This window comes from Vanacampus margaritifer, chromosome 1 (genome assembly GCF_051991255.1).
Source record: "Vanacampus margaritifer isolate UIUO_Vmar chromosome 1, RoL_Vmar_1.0, whole genome shotgun sequence".
Lineage (NCBI taxonomy): Eukaryota > Metazoa > Chordata > Actinopteri > Syngnathiformes > Syngnathidae > Vanacampus > Vanacampus margaritifer.
In genome coordinates this window covers 64,861,538-64,882,198 of record NC_135432.1, presented here as the reverse complement: position 1 = coordinate 64,882,198, position 20,661 = coordinate 64,861,538, and the positions used below count along the sequence as shown (strand labels likewise).

At 39.0% G+C, this 20,661-nt stretch overlaps 1 protein-coding gene across 2 annotated transcripts in view; it reads right to left on the bottom strand.

The window, feature by feature from the left end:
• atr (ATR checkpoint kinase) overlaps positions 1-20,238 on the bottom strand; it is a 33,122-nt gene extending 12,884 nt beyond the window's left edge. For both annotated transcript variants that reach the window (XM_077561647.1, XM_077561657.1), the window contains exons 1-28: positions 20,068-20,238; positions 19,855-19,946; positions 19,287-19,439; positions 18,332-19,015; positions 17,905-18,083; positions 16,996-17,129; positions 16,748-16,924; positions 16,296-16,459; positions 15,528-15,680; positions 14,671-14,872; positions 13,019-13,266; positions 11,597-11,787; positions 11,411-11,511; positions 9,876-10,047; positions 9,612-9,767; positions 8,537-8,731; positions 8,154-8,339; positions 7,852-7,947; positions 6,533-6,663; positions 6,280-6,423; positions 6,112-6,205; positions 5,151-5,276; positions 4,244-4,450; positions 3,516-3,629; positions 2,433-2,548; positions 2,000-2,120; positions 1,054-1,191; positions 27-186 (exon numbers count right to left, since the gene is read on the bottom strand). In XM_077561647.1, coding sequence (XP_077417773.1) covers positions 27-186; positions 1,054-1,191; positions 2,000-2,120; positions 2,433-2,548; positions 3,516-3,629; positions 4,244-4,450; positions 5,151-5,276; positions 6,112-6,205; positions 6,280-6,423; positions 6,533-6,663; positions 7,852-7,947; positions 8,154-8,339; positions 8,537-8,731; positions 9,612-9,767; positions 9,876-10,047; positions 11,411-11,511; positions 11,597-11,787; positions 13,019-13,266; positions 14,671-14,872; positions 15,528-15,680; positions 16,296-16,459; positions 16,748-16,924; positions 16,996-17,129; positions 17,905-18,083; positions 18,332-19,015; positions 19,287-19,439; positions 19,855-19,946; positions 20,068-20,129 — 4,696 coding nt within the window. In that variant the 5' untranslated portion in view covers positions 20,130-20,238. The remainder of the gene's footprint in view (positions 1-26; positions 187-1,053; positions 1,192-1,999; positions 2,121-2,432; positions 2,549-3,515; positions 3,630-4,243; positions 4,451-5,150; positions 5,277-6,111; positions 6,206-6,279; positions 6,424-6,532; positions 6,664-7,851; positions 7,948-8,153; positions 8,340-8,536; positions 8,732-9,611; positions 9,768-9,875; positions 10,048-11,410; positions 11,512-11,596; positions 11,788-13,018; positions 13,267-14,670; positions 14,873-15,527; positions 15,681-16,295; positions 16,460-16,747; positions 16,925-16,995; positions 17,130-17,904; positions 18,084-18,331; positions 19,016-19,286; positions 19,440-19,854; positions 19,947-20,067) is intronic.
• Positions 20,239-20,661: the final 423 nt, after the last annotated feature.

The following is a 20,661-nucleotide window of genomic DNA, read 5'->3' as shown; positions in this document are numbered from 1 at the left end:
TAGCATGTAAAATTTGAAATTGGTACCGCTGTCGCTGGTCTCGGCATAGAGGATGCGGCGGGTCCGCTGGGTGAGGTGAGACAGCATGCTGAACATTGTCTGAGTGGTGAGCTGCCAACGGCTGGAGGCCGTCTCCAGGACGCGCTCTTCGCACTCCGTCAGCACGGACAGCATCTCCTTTGTCACCTGGAGGTAAATACACAAGAGTTTTGCCTTCAAAACAATGTGACAAATGAAATCATTTTTGTCCCACTTCATTCAATTCAATCGTCATGATGCTGCTTCTTCTAGTGTGTGCACCTTGGCCACCTGGGGGCACTATAAAACCAGGAGACGTCACAACTCCTCAGTAGTCATATATTAATAGGGATGTGATTTGACCAAAGTGAAATTATCTGAAAATTTAGCCGGGGGTCTGGGGGCCGCCGGCACCCAGCTAGATCCAGGGCAGTGCCCTGGTGGGGGGACAAGGGGGGGCTTCCCGGAGCTCATGGGTTTTCCGTGTTTTTAAGTACTTTCAATGCACTCACATGACAAAGAAATAGACAAAACAACAGCATAAATTTTCAATGTACATTGAACTATCCCATATAAAATGGCAGTTTTAGTCAACTCAAAATCAGTCACATTCAAAAACATTGGACTGCCTTTGCTTTTAAAAACTATCACTGAGAATATCATATAATAATAATATAATAATAATAATAATAATAATATAAAAAAAACACATAAATAATGTTGAAGAGTTCAAATTGCATGAACAAATAATTGTATCATGACCAAATGAAAAGTAACTCATATTAGAACATACCACAAATGTCTTTGTTATAGCAGAAGATGTTATCTGTCGGAGTCATGTGCATACACAATGAACTACAAAAAAAACAACCAAAAAAAACCCCGGAAATTTAAATTTTTTATTTTTGGAGATAAAAAAAAAGCGGAATTCCGCGAATTAGCGGAAAAATCACATCCCTGTATTAATGATATGTGTATTCATGAAATTGTATTAAATCAGACGTTTGTTATTTGCTAGGCAGGGTGACCGCTCACCTCCTCCCGTTCGGCCGGCGTGCAGCCCAGCAGCATGTAGAGCAGCACATGAGGCAGCAGGTAGATGGTCACCTTGTAGTCGTATTTGATGATGAACTTGCAGCAGGTGAAAACTCGGCTGGCCAAATTATGTCGCACCTGAAACCCCCCCGCAAAAAAAGAAAACAATTATTATTATTTCATTATTTTAAAAAAAAAAAAATGGAGGAAAATATATTAAAATCAGTGACAATTTTTTAAATATATTTCTCATATATAATAATAATAATAATAATAATCTAAAGCATCACTATTTTAATTAATTAATTTCTTTATAAAAAGAAAAATAAAATAAAAATTAGTGCTTTTTACAAAATTTATTTTATTACCAGTCTAGCACAACCCTATTGTAATAATTGTATGACATCATTCTTGAATTTTAATTGGAATTATTCCCATATATTTACTAGTACACTACATATACAACAATACACCGGAATTTTATTCAGCCTCATTTTGTAGTAATTTCCACACAGTTGTCATATGGTGCTCCACAGGGTTCAATTCCGGGGCCTTTGCTATTTTCATTATACCTGCTCACCGCTGGGATGCATCTTAAAAAAAACAGCGTTCTATGAATATGGAGTTGAGTGATGGGAGTCAGCGTCCTAATTGGATGATTTGCAATGCCAAATTGAGCAATTCTAGCCTGGCACAACAGCTAGCTAAATTTGAGAACAATTATTATATTTTTCAATAAAGAAGGGTTCGGTAAATTGACAGGGTTCAGTACCACCAAGGTTAAGAAACACTGCTCTATTACATCTTGATTTAAAAGCTATGATAAACTCCAACGATAAATAAGCAGAGTGCAAATCTTTTTTTTCTTTTTTTTGCGTTATACTGACTAACAGCAACAAAAGCAGACCATCAACATCTGATGATTAGCAAATCGTTGATTTCTCACTTTGCTGATGAGATAGGCGGCCCACGTGGCAGCCCACTCGGAGAACTTGCCGCCCCGGTTGCTGAGGTAGATGGGCTTCTTCAATTCGGACCAGTTGGCCTCCTTCTGGCTGCTCTTGTACCTGCAACGTAGACACGCACATGATGAGGAAGGAAGAGCTCCTCAGTTTACAAGGGTCCAATATTTGAGCATATTTTCATCATAATTATTAGCTAATAATTCTGTTATTTATTTCTTATATATCTTTGGATATCCATCCATCCTCATTAGAATCACAAGTGAGCTGAAACCTATCCTAGCTGACCCTGGATAAGAGCCAGCCAATCACAGGACACATGTAGACAAAACAAGCATTCACACCAACGAACCAAACATGTCATACAAATCATTTTTACATACTTGTGCAATAAAGAGGATTGTGATTCTGTAGTACCTGCTGCTGAGGTGAGGCTCCAGGATTTCCTGGACGTGCTCCGGGAATCTCCTCCACAGTCGGCGTCCGGGCGAATCCAGCCGACCCTCGCGGCACTCGAAGATGGCGAGCAGCTCCTTTGGAAACAGATTCACATCACATGAATTCAAAACCACAAACAAACAGAATCACACAAATTCACACTCACATTTATTTTAGTTTTTTATTAGTTTTAGTTTTTTTTTTTTCAATATATGGAGTATTTGTGAAGTACAAAAATAATAATAATAAAAAATATACAGTATATCACTAAGTATAGTGTCATAATGTAAACTACAATTCTCAAACAACTGTTTGATCTATACGGAAGTGTAATGCATTTACTTGAAAAAAACACGAGTTTTTCTGACAAATTTTTGGGGGAGCTTTGTTTTTTCTTTCTTTCTGTTTTTCTGAATATTTTTTCTGTCATAAAAAAGCATTCCAAAAATCAAGAACAAAAATTATTCAGAAAAACAGGAGAAAAAATTACTGAGAAAAACAGAAAAAAAATATTCTGAATAACAGAGGAAAAAATATTTTTAAAAAACAAAACAAAAAAATAGAAGCTGGTGCTGTGTTTTTCAGGATATGTTTTTTTTAAATTATAACTTTCCCCCCTGTTTTTCCTGAATATTTTTTTCATGTTTTTCTGAGTAATTTTTCCTCCTGTTTTCCTGAATATACTGAATAATTAAGTAAAACAAAAAATCTGAAAAACAGAAAATGTAAAAAAAAATTACACAACAAAAACAAAGGTCCCCCAAAAAATTATGAAAAACAGTATTTTTTTTTCCCAAGTGAATGCAATATGCTTCCGTAGATCTACAATACAGAAATATGTGAATTTAAAATGAACCCCGAAAGGTCATGTATATCGACAAAGACGAAAACAAAGGACATTTTTACAATAATTATATCTAGCTTTAGTTAGTTTTATAAACGTAAGATGCAGTTTCTCATTTTCATTTTATTTCGTTAATAAAAAGTTGTCATTTTCTTTACTAAATCTTGTCGCAGATACAGTCACACGTATTTTTGTGTGATTGTCTGTCGTGGACATACCTGGATGGCGTAAGCAGCTGAGTCCTGTGCTCGCACGTTGTCGGCATAAGCCAGAAAAGCTCGGGTCAGTTCGGTCAGCAGTTCGTAAGCAAAGTTGGGGTCATCCACGCCGCGCTGATTGAAACACAAAAGCAACATTAAAATACGAGGAGTGATTAACTCTTTGACTGCCAAAAACGTTAAATAACGTTTAGTAAAATCCTATGGAGGAGTGCCAAAGACGTTAAAAGACGTTTGTTTCAAAACAGAGGTGAAACTAACCATTTTCTATTGTTGATTACTGAAAAACGGAATAAGGTAGAAACAAACTTTTTTTTTTTCTGATGAAAGATGAGAGTCCAATCTTTCATTTGGTAGTATGTGTGTTTCCATAGTCCAAACACATAATTTTCTATGGACCTTGAAAGATCAGTCAAAATGCTTAAAATCGGCTGGCACCCACGGCATCCCTTTTCTGAAAACGTCTGGCAGTCAAAGAGTTAACGGGCCGTCACAGATTGATTTGTTTTTTATAGCCAACTCTCCAAGTAATCATCAAGTATGAGCACTAAAATTCAGCCAAAATGGCCACCTCGAACCCAAATGACCAACTTCCTGTTCAATTTTGAGCGTGAGTGCATGAGACTTTTTCGTGCGAACTGTCATCATAATCATCTACCCAAATTCATGTTGATCAGAAAAACTGGTGTTGGGTGCAAATAAAAAAAAATAAAAATTCCACAACATACCACAAAGGTGTTGCGGTCACCGTGGATGTGCGATGGCGACAGGTCCAGCCGTCCCGGGTCCACGGCGCCCAGCTCGCCGAGACACTCGCCACACAAGAGCCGAGCTTCCGGAGACGATTCCTGGCAACCCTTGAGGAGCACCGAAACCAAGCTGGAGATGACCGGCTCCACGGACTCACTGGCGCACACTTGCCTCGACAGCCACTCCTGTGATCCCGCAAAAGCCAAATAAAGTTGTAGCGCTGTATTAACCACATAGTGCATAGCTAATGCTAGGCTAACGCTAATGACTGACAGGAACGGATGTTTTGAGTCAGCACAGCTGCCATTTTCTGGCTACATAATTGGATATGACCGATACGTAGCTTGTTGTTGCGGAATACCTACTAACTCTGCTGGATTTGTCAGGAAATAAAGCGGGCAGGAAGGGATAATAGATGTCAGATTCTAGAAACTTCTATCGCATGACATAGCCTAAATATGGTGGCTGCTAAAAAGGGAAGTCAATCCCAATTTATTTTTTTGGACAATAGTATGTTCTATGCAGCCCCACTGGTCTAAATATGGCATTCTGGTTAATATTGTGTTAGTGGAATATGAGTTAAGCAGCCAAATCCAGTCATTTTTATTAATCTCAGGGGGCGGCCATTTTGCCACTTGCTGTCCACTGAAGATGACATCAATGTTGCTCAGGTCACAGGTAACAACCAATCACAGCTCAGCTTCGGAAAACAGGTGCTTAGATGGATAAAAAAACGGCTGGATTTTGCTTCACAACTCATATTCCACAAATTTAATATTAATCAGAATGTCATGTTTAGACTAGCAAGGTCACATATAACATATTACTGTCAAGAAATGTTTGGTTGACTTCCAACTTGAAGTGACCAGGATGCAGTATTTTCACCTGGTTGCTGCGCATCATGTCCCTGAGGCTGGTCAGCGCATGGATGCGGACGTCGACGTTCTCGTGCTGAACGGCTCTCATGGACAACTGCAGCGCAGACGCCAGGTCGCTGTTGCTGGCCGCCAACTACGGAAATAAATATGCAATGGATTTTTGTTTTGTTCTGCCGGTGTATCGTTGCAAGAAAAAGTATGTGAAGCCTTTGGAATATCCTGGATTTCTGCATAAATCGGTCATAAACATTTATGTTTACATTCATAACTGCAAAAAAAACAACAACATTTATTTAATTTTTTTCAATTTAACTTTTATTTGCAATACATTTGATTTGAATCGTTATTTAAGTACAGTTTTCCATTTTCCTATATTTAAGCGCACTGTCATTGTTAAAACTGTGTATAATATTACAGTTGCTTACATGAATATTAAACAAACTTTCTCACCAGGTCATTCCAACGCGGGGCTTCAGCTATTCAATATTTTTAAAATTGAGTAGTCTATCAATTACCCAATCAATTATTCTAGAAAATGCACAAAAAAGATTTTTCATTATTTTGTCCACTTGAGGTCTCTATCCTCACATTCTACTGTAGTATCTGTGACCTCTACAGTAAATGTGTATACAGTGGCTTTTAAAGGTGGGGCATGGTATGGTGAGTGACGTGGGTGTCAGCGAATGAGAGTATAGAATTGGCTTGCTACTTACTGGCTCCTTACGAAATTGTAATCCTACGTAAGATTTCATTTTGGAGCTGCCCCTCAACAGCCCTATTTCATCACGCCGACTACATGGCACCAACATATCGGAGCGTTCACACATGACGAGCAAAGGGTACAATGGCCAAACGGCCTAAAAAAAAAAAATCCGTCCCGGTAGAGCCTGGGTATAAACTTTTTTACTTGCGCATTTTTTAAATGGGGGCTCACTTTATTTATTTCTAACTAGCACTGTCAAAATCACCTTTTTGTAGTTCTGCAGCACAGTGTGGATGTCTTTGAGCTCGGGATGGTCCGGCAGGAAGTAAATCTCATGGAGATAGTCGTTGACTTCTTCCCTGTGCGAGACACGGCATGAAATAAAGTAACACTTGATCCATGTGAGTTACATCAATGGTACTTAATGGCCAACCTGTTGTCCAGTACGAGGAAGCGGATGATGGCGGCGGTCTCTTTGGGCTGAATGGGGATGAGCGGCAGGAGCGCCACGATCACGTGACTCAACACGGGGCCCAGATGCGCCGGCTCCACGCTTCTCACGAAACACTCCCACGTCCTGCGGGCAAAGAGCAAACCGTTGAAAAGGTATGGCAGAGTCTGCGGTTCAATGCAATTTATCATTTGTGTGTCAAATAAGGGCGACTAAGAGTGAATAAGGCACTGACTGGCAGCAGAGCAGAGGAAAGTCTTCTCTGTAGCGGAGTCCGGTGCGCAGGGTGGTCATCATCTTCACCCGCACCAAACTGATGTGTTTGGAGCCCATCAGCCGCATCAGAGCCATCACGCTAGTCAGCGCCTCAAACACAGGAAACACAATTTTAATGACTTAATTTAATAATTCATAACACAGTGGCATACATCTTAAATTCTTCTAGTTAGATCTTCCTAACATTTTTCCTTTATTATAGATTATATTTATTATTTGTGTATTTTACCTAAAAAAAACAATTGAAATTTTTCCAATATTTTAGTATTTTGTATACATTTTTCCATATTATACTTCATTCTATCTAATATTTGTGTATGTTTCTCTAATATTTTGTATTATTCTACTAAAATTGTATACAAATATTTAAAAAAATTATATTTGTGAATTTATCAGTTTATTTTTTCCCCGGTATTTGTGTTTTGTGCTTTAAAAAAATATATTTATATTATTTTTCTAATATAATTTTACTATATAGTTTTGTAGTATATAAGTAAGTAAGATATTTTTCTAATATTTGCATATTTTTAAATGTATATTTTTGGATCATGTTCGATTTTTCCAGCTACAGTAATTTCTGGACTATAAGCCGCTACTTTTTTCACTTGCATTCGACCCTGCGGCTAATACAAAGGTGCAACTTATCTATCAGATCACAAGGTCGCAGTATAAAGGAGGCGCAAGAGCATCAGGCAGGGCAAAACAAACCAAGTGAGCCCAAATACAGACAGAACAAGAGCGAGACAATTTGCGCCCTCATTATGGAAAAGAAACTAGCGGGAACCCGGTGCGGTAACATTAAAACACCTGCGGTTTATAGTCAGGTGCGCCTTATAGGCCAAAAATTACTGTAATAATGTGCATTTTTTTCTCATATTTGTTTCTGTTTATTTTTGTATTATTATTATTTACTTTTTTTTTCCTGAAATAATTTGATCTTTTTTAAACATATTCAATTTTTTGTCAAAATTATCAAATGAGTGTATTTTTTCACCTAACATTTTTTTCTATATTGTGTATTTAGTGTAATATTTGAGTAATTTTAATTTGAACATTTCTCAATTTTTTTATATAGATTTACATTTTTCTATGTTATAAAATAAATGTGTAAATTTGTCTGATTTTACCCCCCCAATGTTTTTTTTAATCGAATACATATTAAACTTTAATAATTGTTAATATTTCCAGTAACATATTTTTACTGGAACGTTCCCTACTGATAGTCATGCATTTTCCCTCTAGTTTTTTTTTATTAGTCTTTTTCAAAATTCAGCTCACCAACTTCTTCCTGTCCTTCTCTCCTGCGCTGGAGCTGAGCAACTGCATGTTGAAGAAGGCAAGAATTCCCAGCAGCTTTGGCTGCAGGTAGTCCACCTACGTGGAGAGAATAAACTATATCATACAATAATAAAAACATTTAAAACTCGTTCACTGAAAGCCAATTCAGAGCACAGGATATTGCGTCCAATGACTGTATATACACAAGCATCAGAAACTACCTGTCCCTGTTGAAAACAACGTAATTGACAAGTATACTTCTCAGCGGCAGTGAATGACTTTTTAAAAGCACATTTTGTTACCATCTGCTCCGGGGTTGTGATGTCGCGGGGACCCTGGTAGGGGTCGTCGTTGGAGGCAAAGGAGGCCAGGATGGCCAGACCGTTGAAGACCTGCTGGTAGTGCTCGCCCAAGCGCAGCAGCAGCTCGTTGTGAAGACCTTGGAAGTCTTGGCGCAGAAGTGAGCCCAGTTCGATCTCGGTCTCGCTCTGAGCAATAACACGGAAGCGTTTTACAAATCAATTTGCTAAGCATCTCATCTACTACAGAGAACAAACAAAAAAGCTTTACTAATATTACCATTTACTTTTTAATGTATTTTCTCCTTTTTTTTTTTTATGTATGATATTATTTTAGCAGTTTTGACTAACTGCCAAACTAGGTTGGCATGGCGTAGTTTTCCTACCTGCAGGTAGAGGAAAGCCCTCTCCAGCTCCTCCTTGGTGCAGGAGCAGACCAGGTGGCTGAAGATGTATTTGAAGTTGTTGATCAGAATCTCCCGCCGGTTGGCCTTCAGCTCATTGGCCAGTGTGCGGATGAGGGCGGAGCCTGTGGCGCTGGACTTGGCCGCCAAGTAGGGCAAGAGCACCTGCAGCGTCCGCTGAATATCCCGCAGTATGAACGACACGTTAGGATAATATTGAATATCTATCCACGTTTGTCAAGCAACGCGTTCTCTTTCAACTGCGCAGAAAATGTCAGCCTTACACATGCCACGTCTGCTCTGCAGGTGCTGTTTGCTCTGGTAAGACATCTACCGAGAAATATGATGCTATCAGCTCTAGAAAATGGAATTACAGCGAGCAAGCTTTTTTGGGGGCATTTATTTAGGTTGTTATATTTGTCTTCATTCATTTTTTTTATTTTATTTTGTGCATTTTTCTTATTGTTAGTAACTAGTATTTAATTTTTCTCAAGATATTTTTAAATACATTTATAATTTTATTTAGGTGATCATATTTGTCTTTTTTTTAACCATTTTTCAATATTTTATATTTATTATTTATATATTTATTTATTTTCTCAATTTTGTGAATTTTCCCCACTTTCTCTCATATTTTATTTTATTTAGGTTGACATATTTTTATACATATTAATATATATATATATATATATATATATATATATATATATATATATTACATTTTTCCAGTTAAATATTTCTCATTTTTGTCTATTTTTTAAAAATGATTTTCTAATATATTTTTTCTATTACTTTTTGTGTATTTTTCCATCATTTTCCTAATTTTTCTAACATTTCTTCATTTTTGCCCCCATCATTTTTGTGTATTTTGTGTAGTTTCCCCATCAAATACAATACTTGTTACCAAGATTTCTTTTTTTTGCATTATGCATGCATGCAATTTCAAAGTCTTTACTACTAGACAGGGTGCCTGCAGAGCAGACGAGTCATCTGTAAAGCTGATGTTTACCACCAAAGCGGCGGCGCTATACGCAGTTGTATGACAGCGATTACGTACAGAGAGGAAGCGGTGAAGGTCCGGGAAGTCGAACGCGTGCGCGATCTGTGCCAGGATGTCAAGCGCCAGCTCCCTCTGACGAGCCGACTCGCTGCTCTGGTGCAGCGTGCCGCGCAGGGCCGAAGAGTGACGCGAATGCAGCGACTCCACCAGGAACTAAAACAAACATGCGTTAGCATTTTAGCATCATATGCAAATAAGACAATCTAGTGAGGGTGGGGTCACATCTCCTTTTGACATGACTGCCCTTCCCTGCTTGTTTACCTGACAAATGGGGTTTTTGTGCTGACTGAAGAGCGTTTGCAGCTCGATTCCTTTGGTGGTCGCCAGCGCTCTGATCTGAGTGTAGGCGCCCACCGACACGGCCGACGACTTGGACAGCAAACAGTGGAGCAGATGCAGCAGGGAGAAGGACACCAAACTGCCCTGAGAGGCTCTGAAGCAGGGAGAGCAGAACCAAAGTTTTGGGTTAAAAAAAAAAAAAAAAAAAAAAAAGTTCTGTGTTTTTATCTAAAACAAATTTCAAACGTGGTATCCCAAAGTTTTGAAATCACAAGGCCCCTTTGACATCCTGGCGCAACCCACCACTAAAAAAAGAATTGGTCATATGGAAGCATGGAACTGCTAATATGGAGTATACATTTTTGACAGCCAAATATGAACGTTTGAACGTATCTGCAGATAATTTTGTGGACGATCGAACGTATTTAAATTAGTTTGTACGTACTGAAGAGGAATAAAATTATTTTGTCCTCTTTGCATGTTCCAAAAATTTGAAGACAGATTTAATGTAAGAAAAAACACCTTTGCAAGATGATTTATTAAAAAAAAACAGAGATCTCTGGACATCGTGACAGGCTCCAAACATCACATAACAGGTGGAATTTCAGAGTGCCGAATGTGTCTCTTCCGCGTGTAAAATGGCTTCTTTAAGTTAAACAGACCGCCTCTCTTTCATTTGTAGACAAAACATACTCTCTGGGTACTTTTCCGTGAGCGATGGCGAAAACAAAGTCAGGGGTGTGTGTTCGAGACAGATTCTGTTCTCAAGGACCAAATGTGTTTTCGCACAGAACGCTGAGAAGGAATTTTTTTAGACTAAACAATATGTTCCAGCTTAGTTTAAGGTCAAATTATACTGAGTTCAACACTACCTCACATCTACGAAACATTTCGGCATGGTTAATATAAAGAATTAAAATGTTAATAATGTATAACAATGGTTAATATATGAAATTAAAGAATTTAAATGTTAATAATATCTAACAGTACATGTAGCCTAAATGCTAAAAACGTAATTCTACGGTGTACAGACAGATCGAATTTGAAAATCCATCCAATCGTACTAGAAAATATGTTGGATCGAATTTGAAAATACGTCCGATCATACTAGAGAATCCGTTCAATCATACTTGAAAACACATTCGAATGCACAGTACTTAAAAAGTCGTTTGAACGTACATGAAGGCTAAATGCTAAAAACGTAATTCCAAGGTGTACATATAGCACATATCCTGTAGCATTATGGCAAAAAATGCTAACAGAAGGTTTCATAAATTTATGAATGTAACGGTATAACGCACGAGAAAAAAAAAGCGTTTATGCCACAATGGCAGGTTCCGTAACATTATAAAATCCCCTTTTAAAACTTTTGGATCCACGTGCCACCCTCAACATGTCAACAGAGTGGCGGTGGGAAAGAAAAAAAAGTTTTGTATTTTTATCTACATTTTAACAGTCTTTCCCAAACTTTTCAAGTTACGCACACCAGCCTCTCTGCTCCGTAAGTGTCTCTATACCTGCCGATCTCTCCGGTGGTGAGGATGAGAGTGTGACGCAGGTCATTGTCGTTGTTGGCTTTGGCTTTGTTGAAGGCTTCTTTGAGTCGAACAGTCAGCAGCTAGGAACAAAAGACACACACACACAAACACACACACGTAGGCATTGTCCTCAATGAAGCAACATCCGGCGTTCGAAGCACTCACCTCACTCACAGGGCTGTTATCATGGGATTGGTCCGTTAGCAGGAAGCGCACCGATTGGCTGAAGCCCATTCTGACGCCCGGGTCTGAATCCTCTATGAGGCTGACGAGAGCGGAGAGAAGCTCCTGGGAATCGTCGCTGCCGTCAGCCAGACGGACATGTTGGCAGAGGTGCGGCAGCGCGTGCAGAAATGCTGCAGCGTGTCGGGGAATTAAAAAAAAAAAAACGCTCAACGAGTTGTGAACAGCACAGTAAGGTGAACCTGGATATTATTGGCTTCACTTTTCACACATATTTGTTTTTCCAAAATAAACTAAATTAATTTTTTCACTCAAAATTCTACACTCAGCATCCGTTAATGTCAACATGGCAAAAGTTTTTAAAATAGTGACAACAAATTCTGAAAAGTGAAGCGGAATTTCTTGATGCACTGATGCACATTGTCTCAAAATTGTACACACAAGAAGCCGGAATGACAATGGCACAAAAAAATAAATAAAAATAAAATAAAAAGTTGGGAAAATATTTGCTCATTTGTTTAAAAAAATTAATAAAATGTAGAAAAATATTAAGTAACATTCCACATTAATTTTCTTTCTCAAAATTTGATGCACAAGAACCCACATTGAAAATCTGAAAAATAAATGTCGATTTTTTTTTCTAATTCCTTCAGGGGGGAAAATAATAATTTGCTCAGCATTTTGGCAAAAATATTTTTTTCCCAAAATTGATGAAATTGAATTTCTTTCTGAAAATGTTATGTACAATTACAACATCCTGCAATGAAAAGGACTTTTTTTTTTCTAATTCATTCAAACTTTTTTTTAAGAAGTAATGCACCTTTCACATTTTAGGTTACAGCCTGATTCCAAAATTGATGAATATCATTGTCTTTCTAAAAACACTGCACAATGACAATGTAAAAAAAAAATGTTCGATCTGTGCACATAAAAAAAAAAAAATCACTTACATTTGTTTATATTAATTTTTATTATTATTATTATTATTTATTTTTTTTAGATCTGTGCACTTTTAAAAATAATATTTTCTCTTATATATATTTACTACTTTATATTTTTAGTCATTGTTTTTAAATATGTATTTTTTAAATATCCAAATGGAACTCTATGTCTGTTTGGAATAAGGCTGTAATATAGACTATGGACAAACTTAAGTCCTGTGACTATGTATTAAGTATTCACATCGTCTCACTTGTTTTACACAGTTTCTTTTTTTTATTTATTATTTTGCAAAAAATTAAAAAAATATATTTCATTATAGCATGTTGTGCGTAGAATCCTGAGGAACAAGAGGACCGCATTTAATATAGGAATATGTCTATAACATAGCAAAATGTGTGGAAAAAGTCAAGCGTTGTGAATACTTCCCAGGCTGTAAATGAATAAATGTTTTGGGAACAATACCGTTTTTGACGCTACTTGGGGCCTGTGGTCCGAGCAGAGGCAGAAAAGGTTTGACAAAAGACGGCGTCAGGGATGGGGGTGCACCGCCGGGGTGTTCCGCAGTCAGGCATAGGCCGAGGCACATGAGCTCTTCCGGATGATCGGCATCGTCGCTGAGCCACGAGAGCCCCGACTGGATGCAGCTCAGATGGCCCACAATCCTGGCCAGCTCTCTTAGGACATTCTCTGAACCGTCCGCCAGCCTGGGACTGCGGATTGGCACACAAAAAACTCTTAACTCTTTGACTGCCAGACGTTTTCAGAAACGGGACGTCGCCAGTGCCAGCCGATTTAAGCATTTTGACTGATCTTTCAAGGTCCACAGAAAATTATGTTTTTGGACTATGGAAACACACATACTACCAAATGAAAGATTGGACTCTCGTCTTTCATCAGAAAAAAAAGTTTGTTTCTACCTTATTCCGTTTTTCAGTAATCAACAATAGAAAATGGTTAGTTTCACCTCTGTTTTGAAACAAACGTCTTTTAACGTCTTTGGCACTCCTCCATAGGATTTTACTAAACGTTATTTAACGTTTTTGGCAGTCAATGAGTTAATATACTTTTATCTACATGTGTACAGTACAATACATTTTAAATCATTCACCGCCAGCGTAGTTATAATGGATATTTTAGCGTCCATAGCCGTCAATGGCAGTGAATGAGCTAGAAGCTAATTTTATTGTCAATACATTACGACAAAACAACCGTTCCCAAACTTTGAAAATCAATATTTGATGTGTGGCTGGTTGTTTTTTGAAATGTTTTAAAAAATAATATATTTTTTTAATGTATTGATTAATTTATTATAATTTTTTAGGTCTTTACAACTATTTTTTAAATTGTGAACACAAGAAATACACAAAACTAAAACTAATACTAAAATCCATCCATCCATTTTCTTAGCCGCTTGTCCTCACAGGGCTCGCGGGGGGAGCTGGAGCCTATCCCAGCTGGCTTCGGGCAGTAGGCGGAAATACTAATAACTAATACTAAAAAACTAAAAATAATCATTAAATACTAAAATAAATGGAGTGCATGTATTTAAAAAAATAAATAACTACATTAACTCATTCACTGCCATTGACAACTATAGACGTCAAAAATTTATGTGAACTTTTTCTATTAGTTTTAATTCAATTTAATTTTCTATGACAACCAAGAAAAAATGTTTTTATTGTACATTTATAACAGATATAGCATTTGTGATTAATTGTGAGTCAACTATTGAAGTCATGCGATTAATTACAAATACAAATTTTAATCGTCTGACGCCCCTTATTTTTATTTATTTTTTTTAAATTAGGAGCGTCAGGCAATTCAACTTTTTTAATTGTAATTAATCACATGACTTCACTAGTTAATTAACGATTAATCCCAAATTTTATATCTGTTCTGAATGTACAAAAAAAATCTAGGTTTTCATACTCGTTAGCAAAAGTGGAAAAAAAATGTAAACGAATAGAAATAGTTCAAATGAATTTTTGACGTCTATTGTCGTCAATGGCAGTGAATAAGTAAAAAAAACAACACATTAAACAAAGTAAAAACTAACTAACACAATGAAAATTCCCAAACTATTATAAGCCTGATTAGGCCTCATAAGCACGTACTATAAGGCGGTGGTGGTGATGCGGTTGCGACGTGAGTCTTCCAACTTGTGAAGAAGAAGCGGGACGGCTCGGACCGCCGCCTCTTTCAGGGCCTCGTCCCGACCTTGCAGGGCCGCGGAGAACACAAACGCACGCCAGGCCTCGCACACCCCGCCATGGAGGCGCGCCAACAGAGAGACGCACTGCGCTTGAACCTCGCTCGCTGACAAAACACAGGGATGTGATTTGACCAAAGTGAAATTATCTGAAAATTTAGCCGGGGGTCTGGGGGCCGCTGGCACCCAGCTAGGTCCAGGGCAGTGCCCAGTGGGGGGGGAGCATGAACAAATAATTATATCATGACCAAATGAAAAGTAACTCATATTAGAGCATACCACAAATGTCTTTGTTATAGCAGAAGATGTTATCTGTCGGAGTCATGTGCATACACAATGAACTACAAAAAAAAAAAAAAAAAAAAAAAAATCTATTTTTTTTGGGGGGGGGGGGGGGTGGGGATAAAAAAAGCGGAATTCCGCGAATTAGCGGAAAAATCACATCCCTGAAAACACAAACAAGATGCGAACTCATTAGCATGGTGCATATTTCTTGAAACTCTCTGCCAATTTTTCGTTTTCAATAAACATGAAAAAAAAAAAATTTTTTAAACATTATATGGTGCGTGGCTGAATTATGCATCTACAATAGACTGTAACAGCATTTCATTCAATTGTATTCCACAATACAGTCAGTTCAGACTTTCTCAAACTTGAGCCCCCACAACATCTCTCGAGAGGGTTGATGCAACCTTCTACCAAACAAACAAAAAAACTAACAAAAAAAAAAACGAAAAAAAAACAAAGCACTACTATACTCACAGAAGCAAAGATGGAGCCTCTGAGCCAAAGTGAGGACCCAGGAGGGGAACCCTGAACTTTTGTATGCCGAGGCCAACTTGTGATCGGGCACCCAGGGCAGTGTCAGGAGCGCACACGCGCGCCGCTGGAGCGTGTCTTCGCCTTGGCTGCATGCTGCGTAGCAAGAAAATAAGAATAATTAAGTACAATTGGCTATTGTATTTTTCACAATGGAGGGTGTAGCAGCTCTGTCGGGATGTGGAAAGCAGTGTAGGATATTAATAAAAAAATTCTTCCAATTTTTTGGCAATTTGTTTTGGGCTGGCGGTGGTTTGAATTATCGATCGAGAAAAAAATACCAATTACCAATTAATCTGCCGATTATTTATATATATTAGATGCATAAAATTGCCGCCGCCCTCCCCAATTCCTTTTCAATGGATATCACCAATAACAATTAAAACAATAAGAAGGTGAAATAAAAATAGAATAAACAAAAAATAATAGCAACTGAAAAAACTGAACAAAAACTGACTGTTCCTGTGCATTTTGGCCTCTTGGGGGCAGTGTGGTGCCGTGCATCCATGGTGCACACACTTAAAAGTGAGTACAGAAGAAAGTTACGATTGAATTCTATTAAAATGACTCGTTTTTCACACATTGGGAAGAATTTGTGCCTTTGCTTAGTGTTATCTTACCTGTGGGTGTGTTCCCACAACATTTGTGTGTGAATATTCGTTATTTGAAGTCGATGCTAACTTCTTGTTAGCATTTGAATGGGATACTTACCGGTCAGGTAGAGCACACAGTCAAGGACTCTCACAGCGATCTGGACAGCGGACTCGTAGTATTTCTGGTTGGAGATGGGTTTAGCCCCGCCCTCTAGCACTGATCGACAGCTCCTCAATGTCCTGCCCAGATTCTCACGGGACACCCACAGGAGGTGTGGCTGTCTGTGAGATTGGAAGAAGAAGAAAGTAATGCATATAGTCGACATATCATGGAAAAATTAGGAAGTGCAGGAGGTCCCCAAATTTAATTAAGGGGTTAATAAACAATGTACATTAAATGGTGAGTTAATACTTAAATATGTCAAGTAAAAAAAGACTCCCTTTATTTTGGATTGTATTAAAAAATGTATTTATGTTAAGTGAAATCCAAATAAATAATAAGGTAAGTCAAAAAAGTAGTCAAAATTGAGGTAGCCGAAAAAAAAACACATCTGCGTGTTAGGGCCACACCTGGTGGGCGAAGAGCAAACGGCGGCCAGTCGGAGGATGAGCGCAACGCCCCGAAGTGCGGCGAGCCGACGTGCGCACTCGGGTTGGCCGCCGTCCGAGTCCGACAGTGCCAAGAGCTCGTCAAAGCGGCGGCTGAGCACGGCCCAGACCTCGCTGTCGTCAGGTGCGGCCACTTTGCTGGAACACGCCAACGTCGCCGTCAATTTCTGAAGGCTGCGATGAATTTTGAGTTTTTCCTGCCAACTCACGCGCATGGCGCCGATTTCGGTGTCCCGCGCGCCGCTCTGCAGACTTTCTTGGTCGGCGTGGGCTCGTCCTCAGCTTGCCGCGTCAGCACGGCGATCTCCGCTTTAAGCGCGGCTTTCAGGAAGCCCTCCGAGCACTGACGCAAGCGCGAGATATGCAAGGGAAAAGGAGGGGGGAAAAATGAGAATAAATATAATATGTTAACTATATAAGTAAAGCAACAAAAATGTGTTTAAATATGCATCATATACTGTCATTACTGCTAACATGAAGTGTAGATATGCATAGTATTATGCATCATGATATCAAAATAAATACTGTAAGAGGTTTTTATCGTAATTAACTCATTCACTGCCATTGACGGGTATAGACGTCAAAAATTCTATTTATTTAATTATTTCTATTAGTTTCACATTTTTTTCCCACTTTTGTTAACAAGAGTATAAAAACCTAGAATTTTTTTTACTGTACATTTAAAACAGATATAAAATTTGTGATCAATCATGAGTTAACTATTGAAGTCATGCGATTAATTAATTGTAATTAATCACATGACTTCACTTAACTCATAAATTAATCACAAATTTTATATCTGTTCTAAATGTACAATAAACAAAAAATACTAAACTAATAGAAATAGTTCAAATGAATTTTTGACGTCTGTAGTCGTCAATGGCAGTGAATGAGTTAATTTGATGATTTCAATAATTAACTCAGGATTAATCGCAAATTAATCACACAAAAAACAAATCTATCAAATTGTTCAATTAATGACATGTATGATTGGGTTCTGGACAAACTTGCTAACTTATCAACCTGGTTGATAAACTTTAGACACAAGGTTGTGCACAAACAAACCAGCCTTGGGGGAGGTAATAGCAATTAGATACAAAAGAAGACAACTACTGTACTTCAGCTTGAGTTTCGGTTCCCACGGTGCACGCCAGCGTCCCGCAGACCTCCACCACTCGCCTCATCTGCAGCAGGGCCTTGTTCCCGCAACTGGCGGCGACCGACAGCGCCCATTGCAAAGCGTGACACAGAGATTGGGTTACCTCCGTCCCCAATGGGGCGCCGGGCTCCAGGGTTCCTATGCGTAAGAAAGATGTCAATTATGTACTCTTGACAGACCGAAAGTAGCCTGTTAGCTGGGCATTAAGCCCTACCTTGTGGCATATTACGGTATTACAGTTCATTTTTTAGCCATACAATGAAGGAAAGGCTCAAAAAAATATATATTTCATATTTTCTGTAATATTTCTTTGCATTGAAAAAAGCAGCAATGAATTAATGCTACAATATCTGTGTACTTCTTTCTAAATCCATACTTTCCCATACTTGTGTTGGACGCCTGAGACTCCGCAAGGTTGCAGACGCTCTCTAACACCTGTGCCAGGTACATGTCCTCCATGCGGGTGCCACCTTGTCGAAACACGCACTGGGTCAGGCTGAGCAGCTCCCCCTCGTACCCGCCTGCATGCGTCTTCAGCACATGGAGAAAAGCGGCGAAGAACTGTTGTTCCAGCGCCTCAGGGAAGCCCCCCTCTTCCACTAGCCGCCTCAGCAACGCCATGGCGACCGTCCTCAGCCGGGTGTTACCGTGGGCCAGGAAGGCGCAGGCGGTCTGCCAGACCATTCTCAGGTCCCGCGGGGAGATCACGCCCCTGACGACGTCGGCGACGACGTACAGTGTCGCCGCAGCGAGCGACTCCAGCGCCGACGGGGAGGCGAGAACGAGGGGCAAAGGGCTGAGGTTGGCGCACGTCGGGGGGACGGCGAAGGACAGGAGGGCGGCGGGCCAAAGGCCGGCTGAGCGGGAGGTAACGTGCTCACGTAGGATGCCGGCCAGCTCGGCTGCCAGGAGGATGAGGTCGTGGGCCAGGCGGGCGAAGATGAAGGGCGCCCGGATGAGGAGCGAGTGCAGCAGGGAGCAGAGGGCGGCGCGCACCCCTCCGTGGATGGCGCCGCAGTCTGGGGCGGTGGCCACGCGCAGCAGATGCAGCGACACCCACTTGTTGAAGTCTGGGGGCAAGCGAGATGAGCGGAGATCATCATAACAAACTGCAATAGACCAATCAGAGGCTGTATTTTGGGGTCATGAACTCTAGCATAGCAGCACGTTGTTACTATGCTCGAGTTCATGAAGATTGTTTATGGAAAATCCTCATGAACTAATTTTTTTATTTTTTTAGAATTTTAAAAGCGCTATCGGCCATCTGACTTTTACTTTTCAAATGAGTGCCTGACTCCCAAAATACATACATTTCCACATCCACTTCAAGACCCATCTTACCAGTGCTGCGTTGCGTGGCATCCGGGTAGTCTGCTGGCTGACAGGAAGGGTTGGAAAACATGAGCGACGACGACTTGATGATGTGCTGCACAAAGTCCAGCAGCATGACGCAGGCAGGCTCCGAAGTGGACTTCTTATTCAGCCCGAGAGACACTAAGGGAATAAGGAACATGTTTTTCCACAGAAAAGATTTTTACATTTACGTTAAACTGTAAATCAGAAATGTTAACGATGACATAAATTAGGACATGATGCACATTTTTATGCAATATAATTCTCTAATATATCATTTTTATAATTATACAGTACTTACAGAGCCAAAGAAACAAAAAAATGACCCAATATGTTTGTTTGTTTTTAGCAATGAGTAATAGCAATGTATGTACTGTATTTGTGCTGTCGTGTTTACTTCTGTTATGTTACATTTATCTGGATTGTTTTTCCCTATAGAAAAGGCGTTGTTTAATGTCGTCATAATCAAGCGCCAAGTAAAAAAAAAAAAAAAAAACATTCACTGCTTTCAATCAAGTGTTTGAAATGAATGTTTGTTTTCTTTTATCAGACTTACCTGCGTCAACGTCAGTCAGGATCCTGTCAATGAACTGACACAGGATTTGTCGGGGTTTCTTTACAGCTTCGTCGTATTCCCCCGGGCTGGCGCTGAAATAACAAACATTGTGTATTTAAAGCCCGTTTAGAGAACATTCAGTGTGGCTAATGTACACACAACAAATGTGCTCAAGTTAGCTTAGCCCGTTAGCCACTAATCAGCCGGAGTTACCTGGTAAGCTCATGAAGAGCCGGTATCATAGCAGTCATCTCCAGCCCCTCCATGGTCAACATTGTCTAGGTGTTGTGTCTCCTAATTCATGTCTAAATCATTGTATTGGACAAATTTGCAGGAGTTTCAAATGGCAGACCGGTCAAAAGTTTCGCTCCATTTTGACGTAGTTGTTGTGGTAGTACGGCAACTGCCGAGGACCGAAAAGCTCGCGGAAGCACGAATTATAAGTATTTACAAATATTACATTTTAATGTATTTAAAAATGTTATACATTAAATAATTTAAGTAATTATTTAAAAAAAATGGTATGTAAATATTATATAAATATATAATATTATATATTCAAATTTTGATGCATTTATTTAATATGAATGAATATATGAATGCATCTGTTTGTGTTTGTACACACAATTAGTGGTATTCTGTTCCTAATTTTATTTATTTTTTATTCATGTTAGGGTTGGGTTAGGTTCTAAATTGAAAAAAATAATGCATACATCCATGCATGTGTTCTAATCAGAAAAAAGTAAACCCTATTATCCTGTAGTTAGTATTAACAATAATGGTCATTTTAATAGTTACATTTTAATT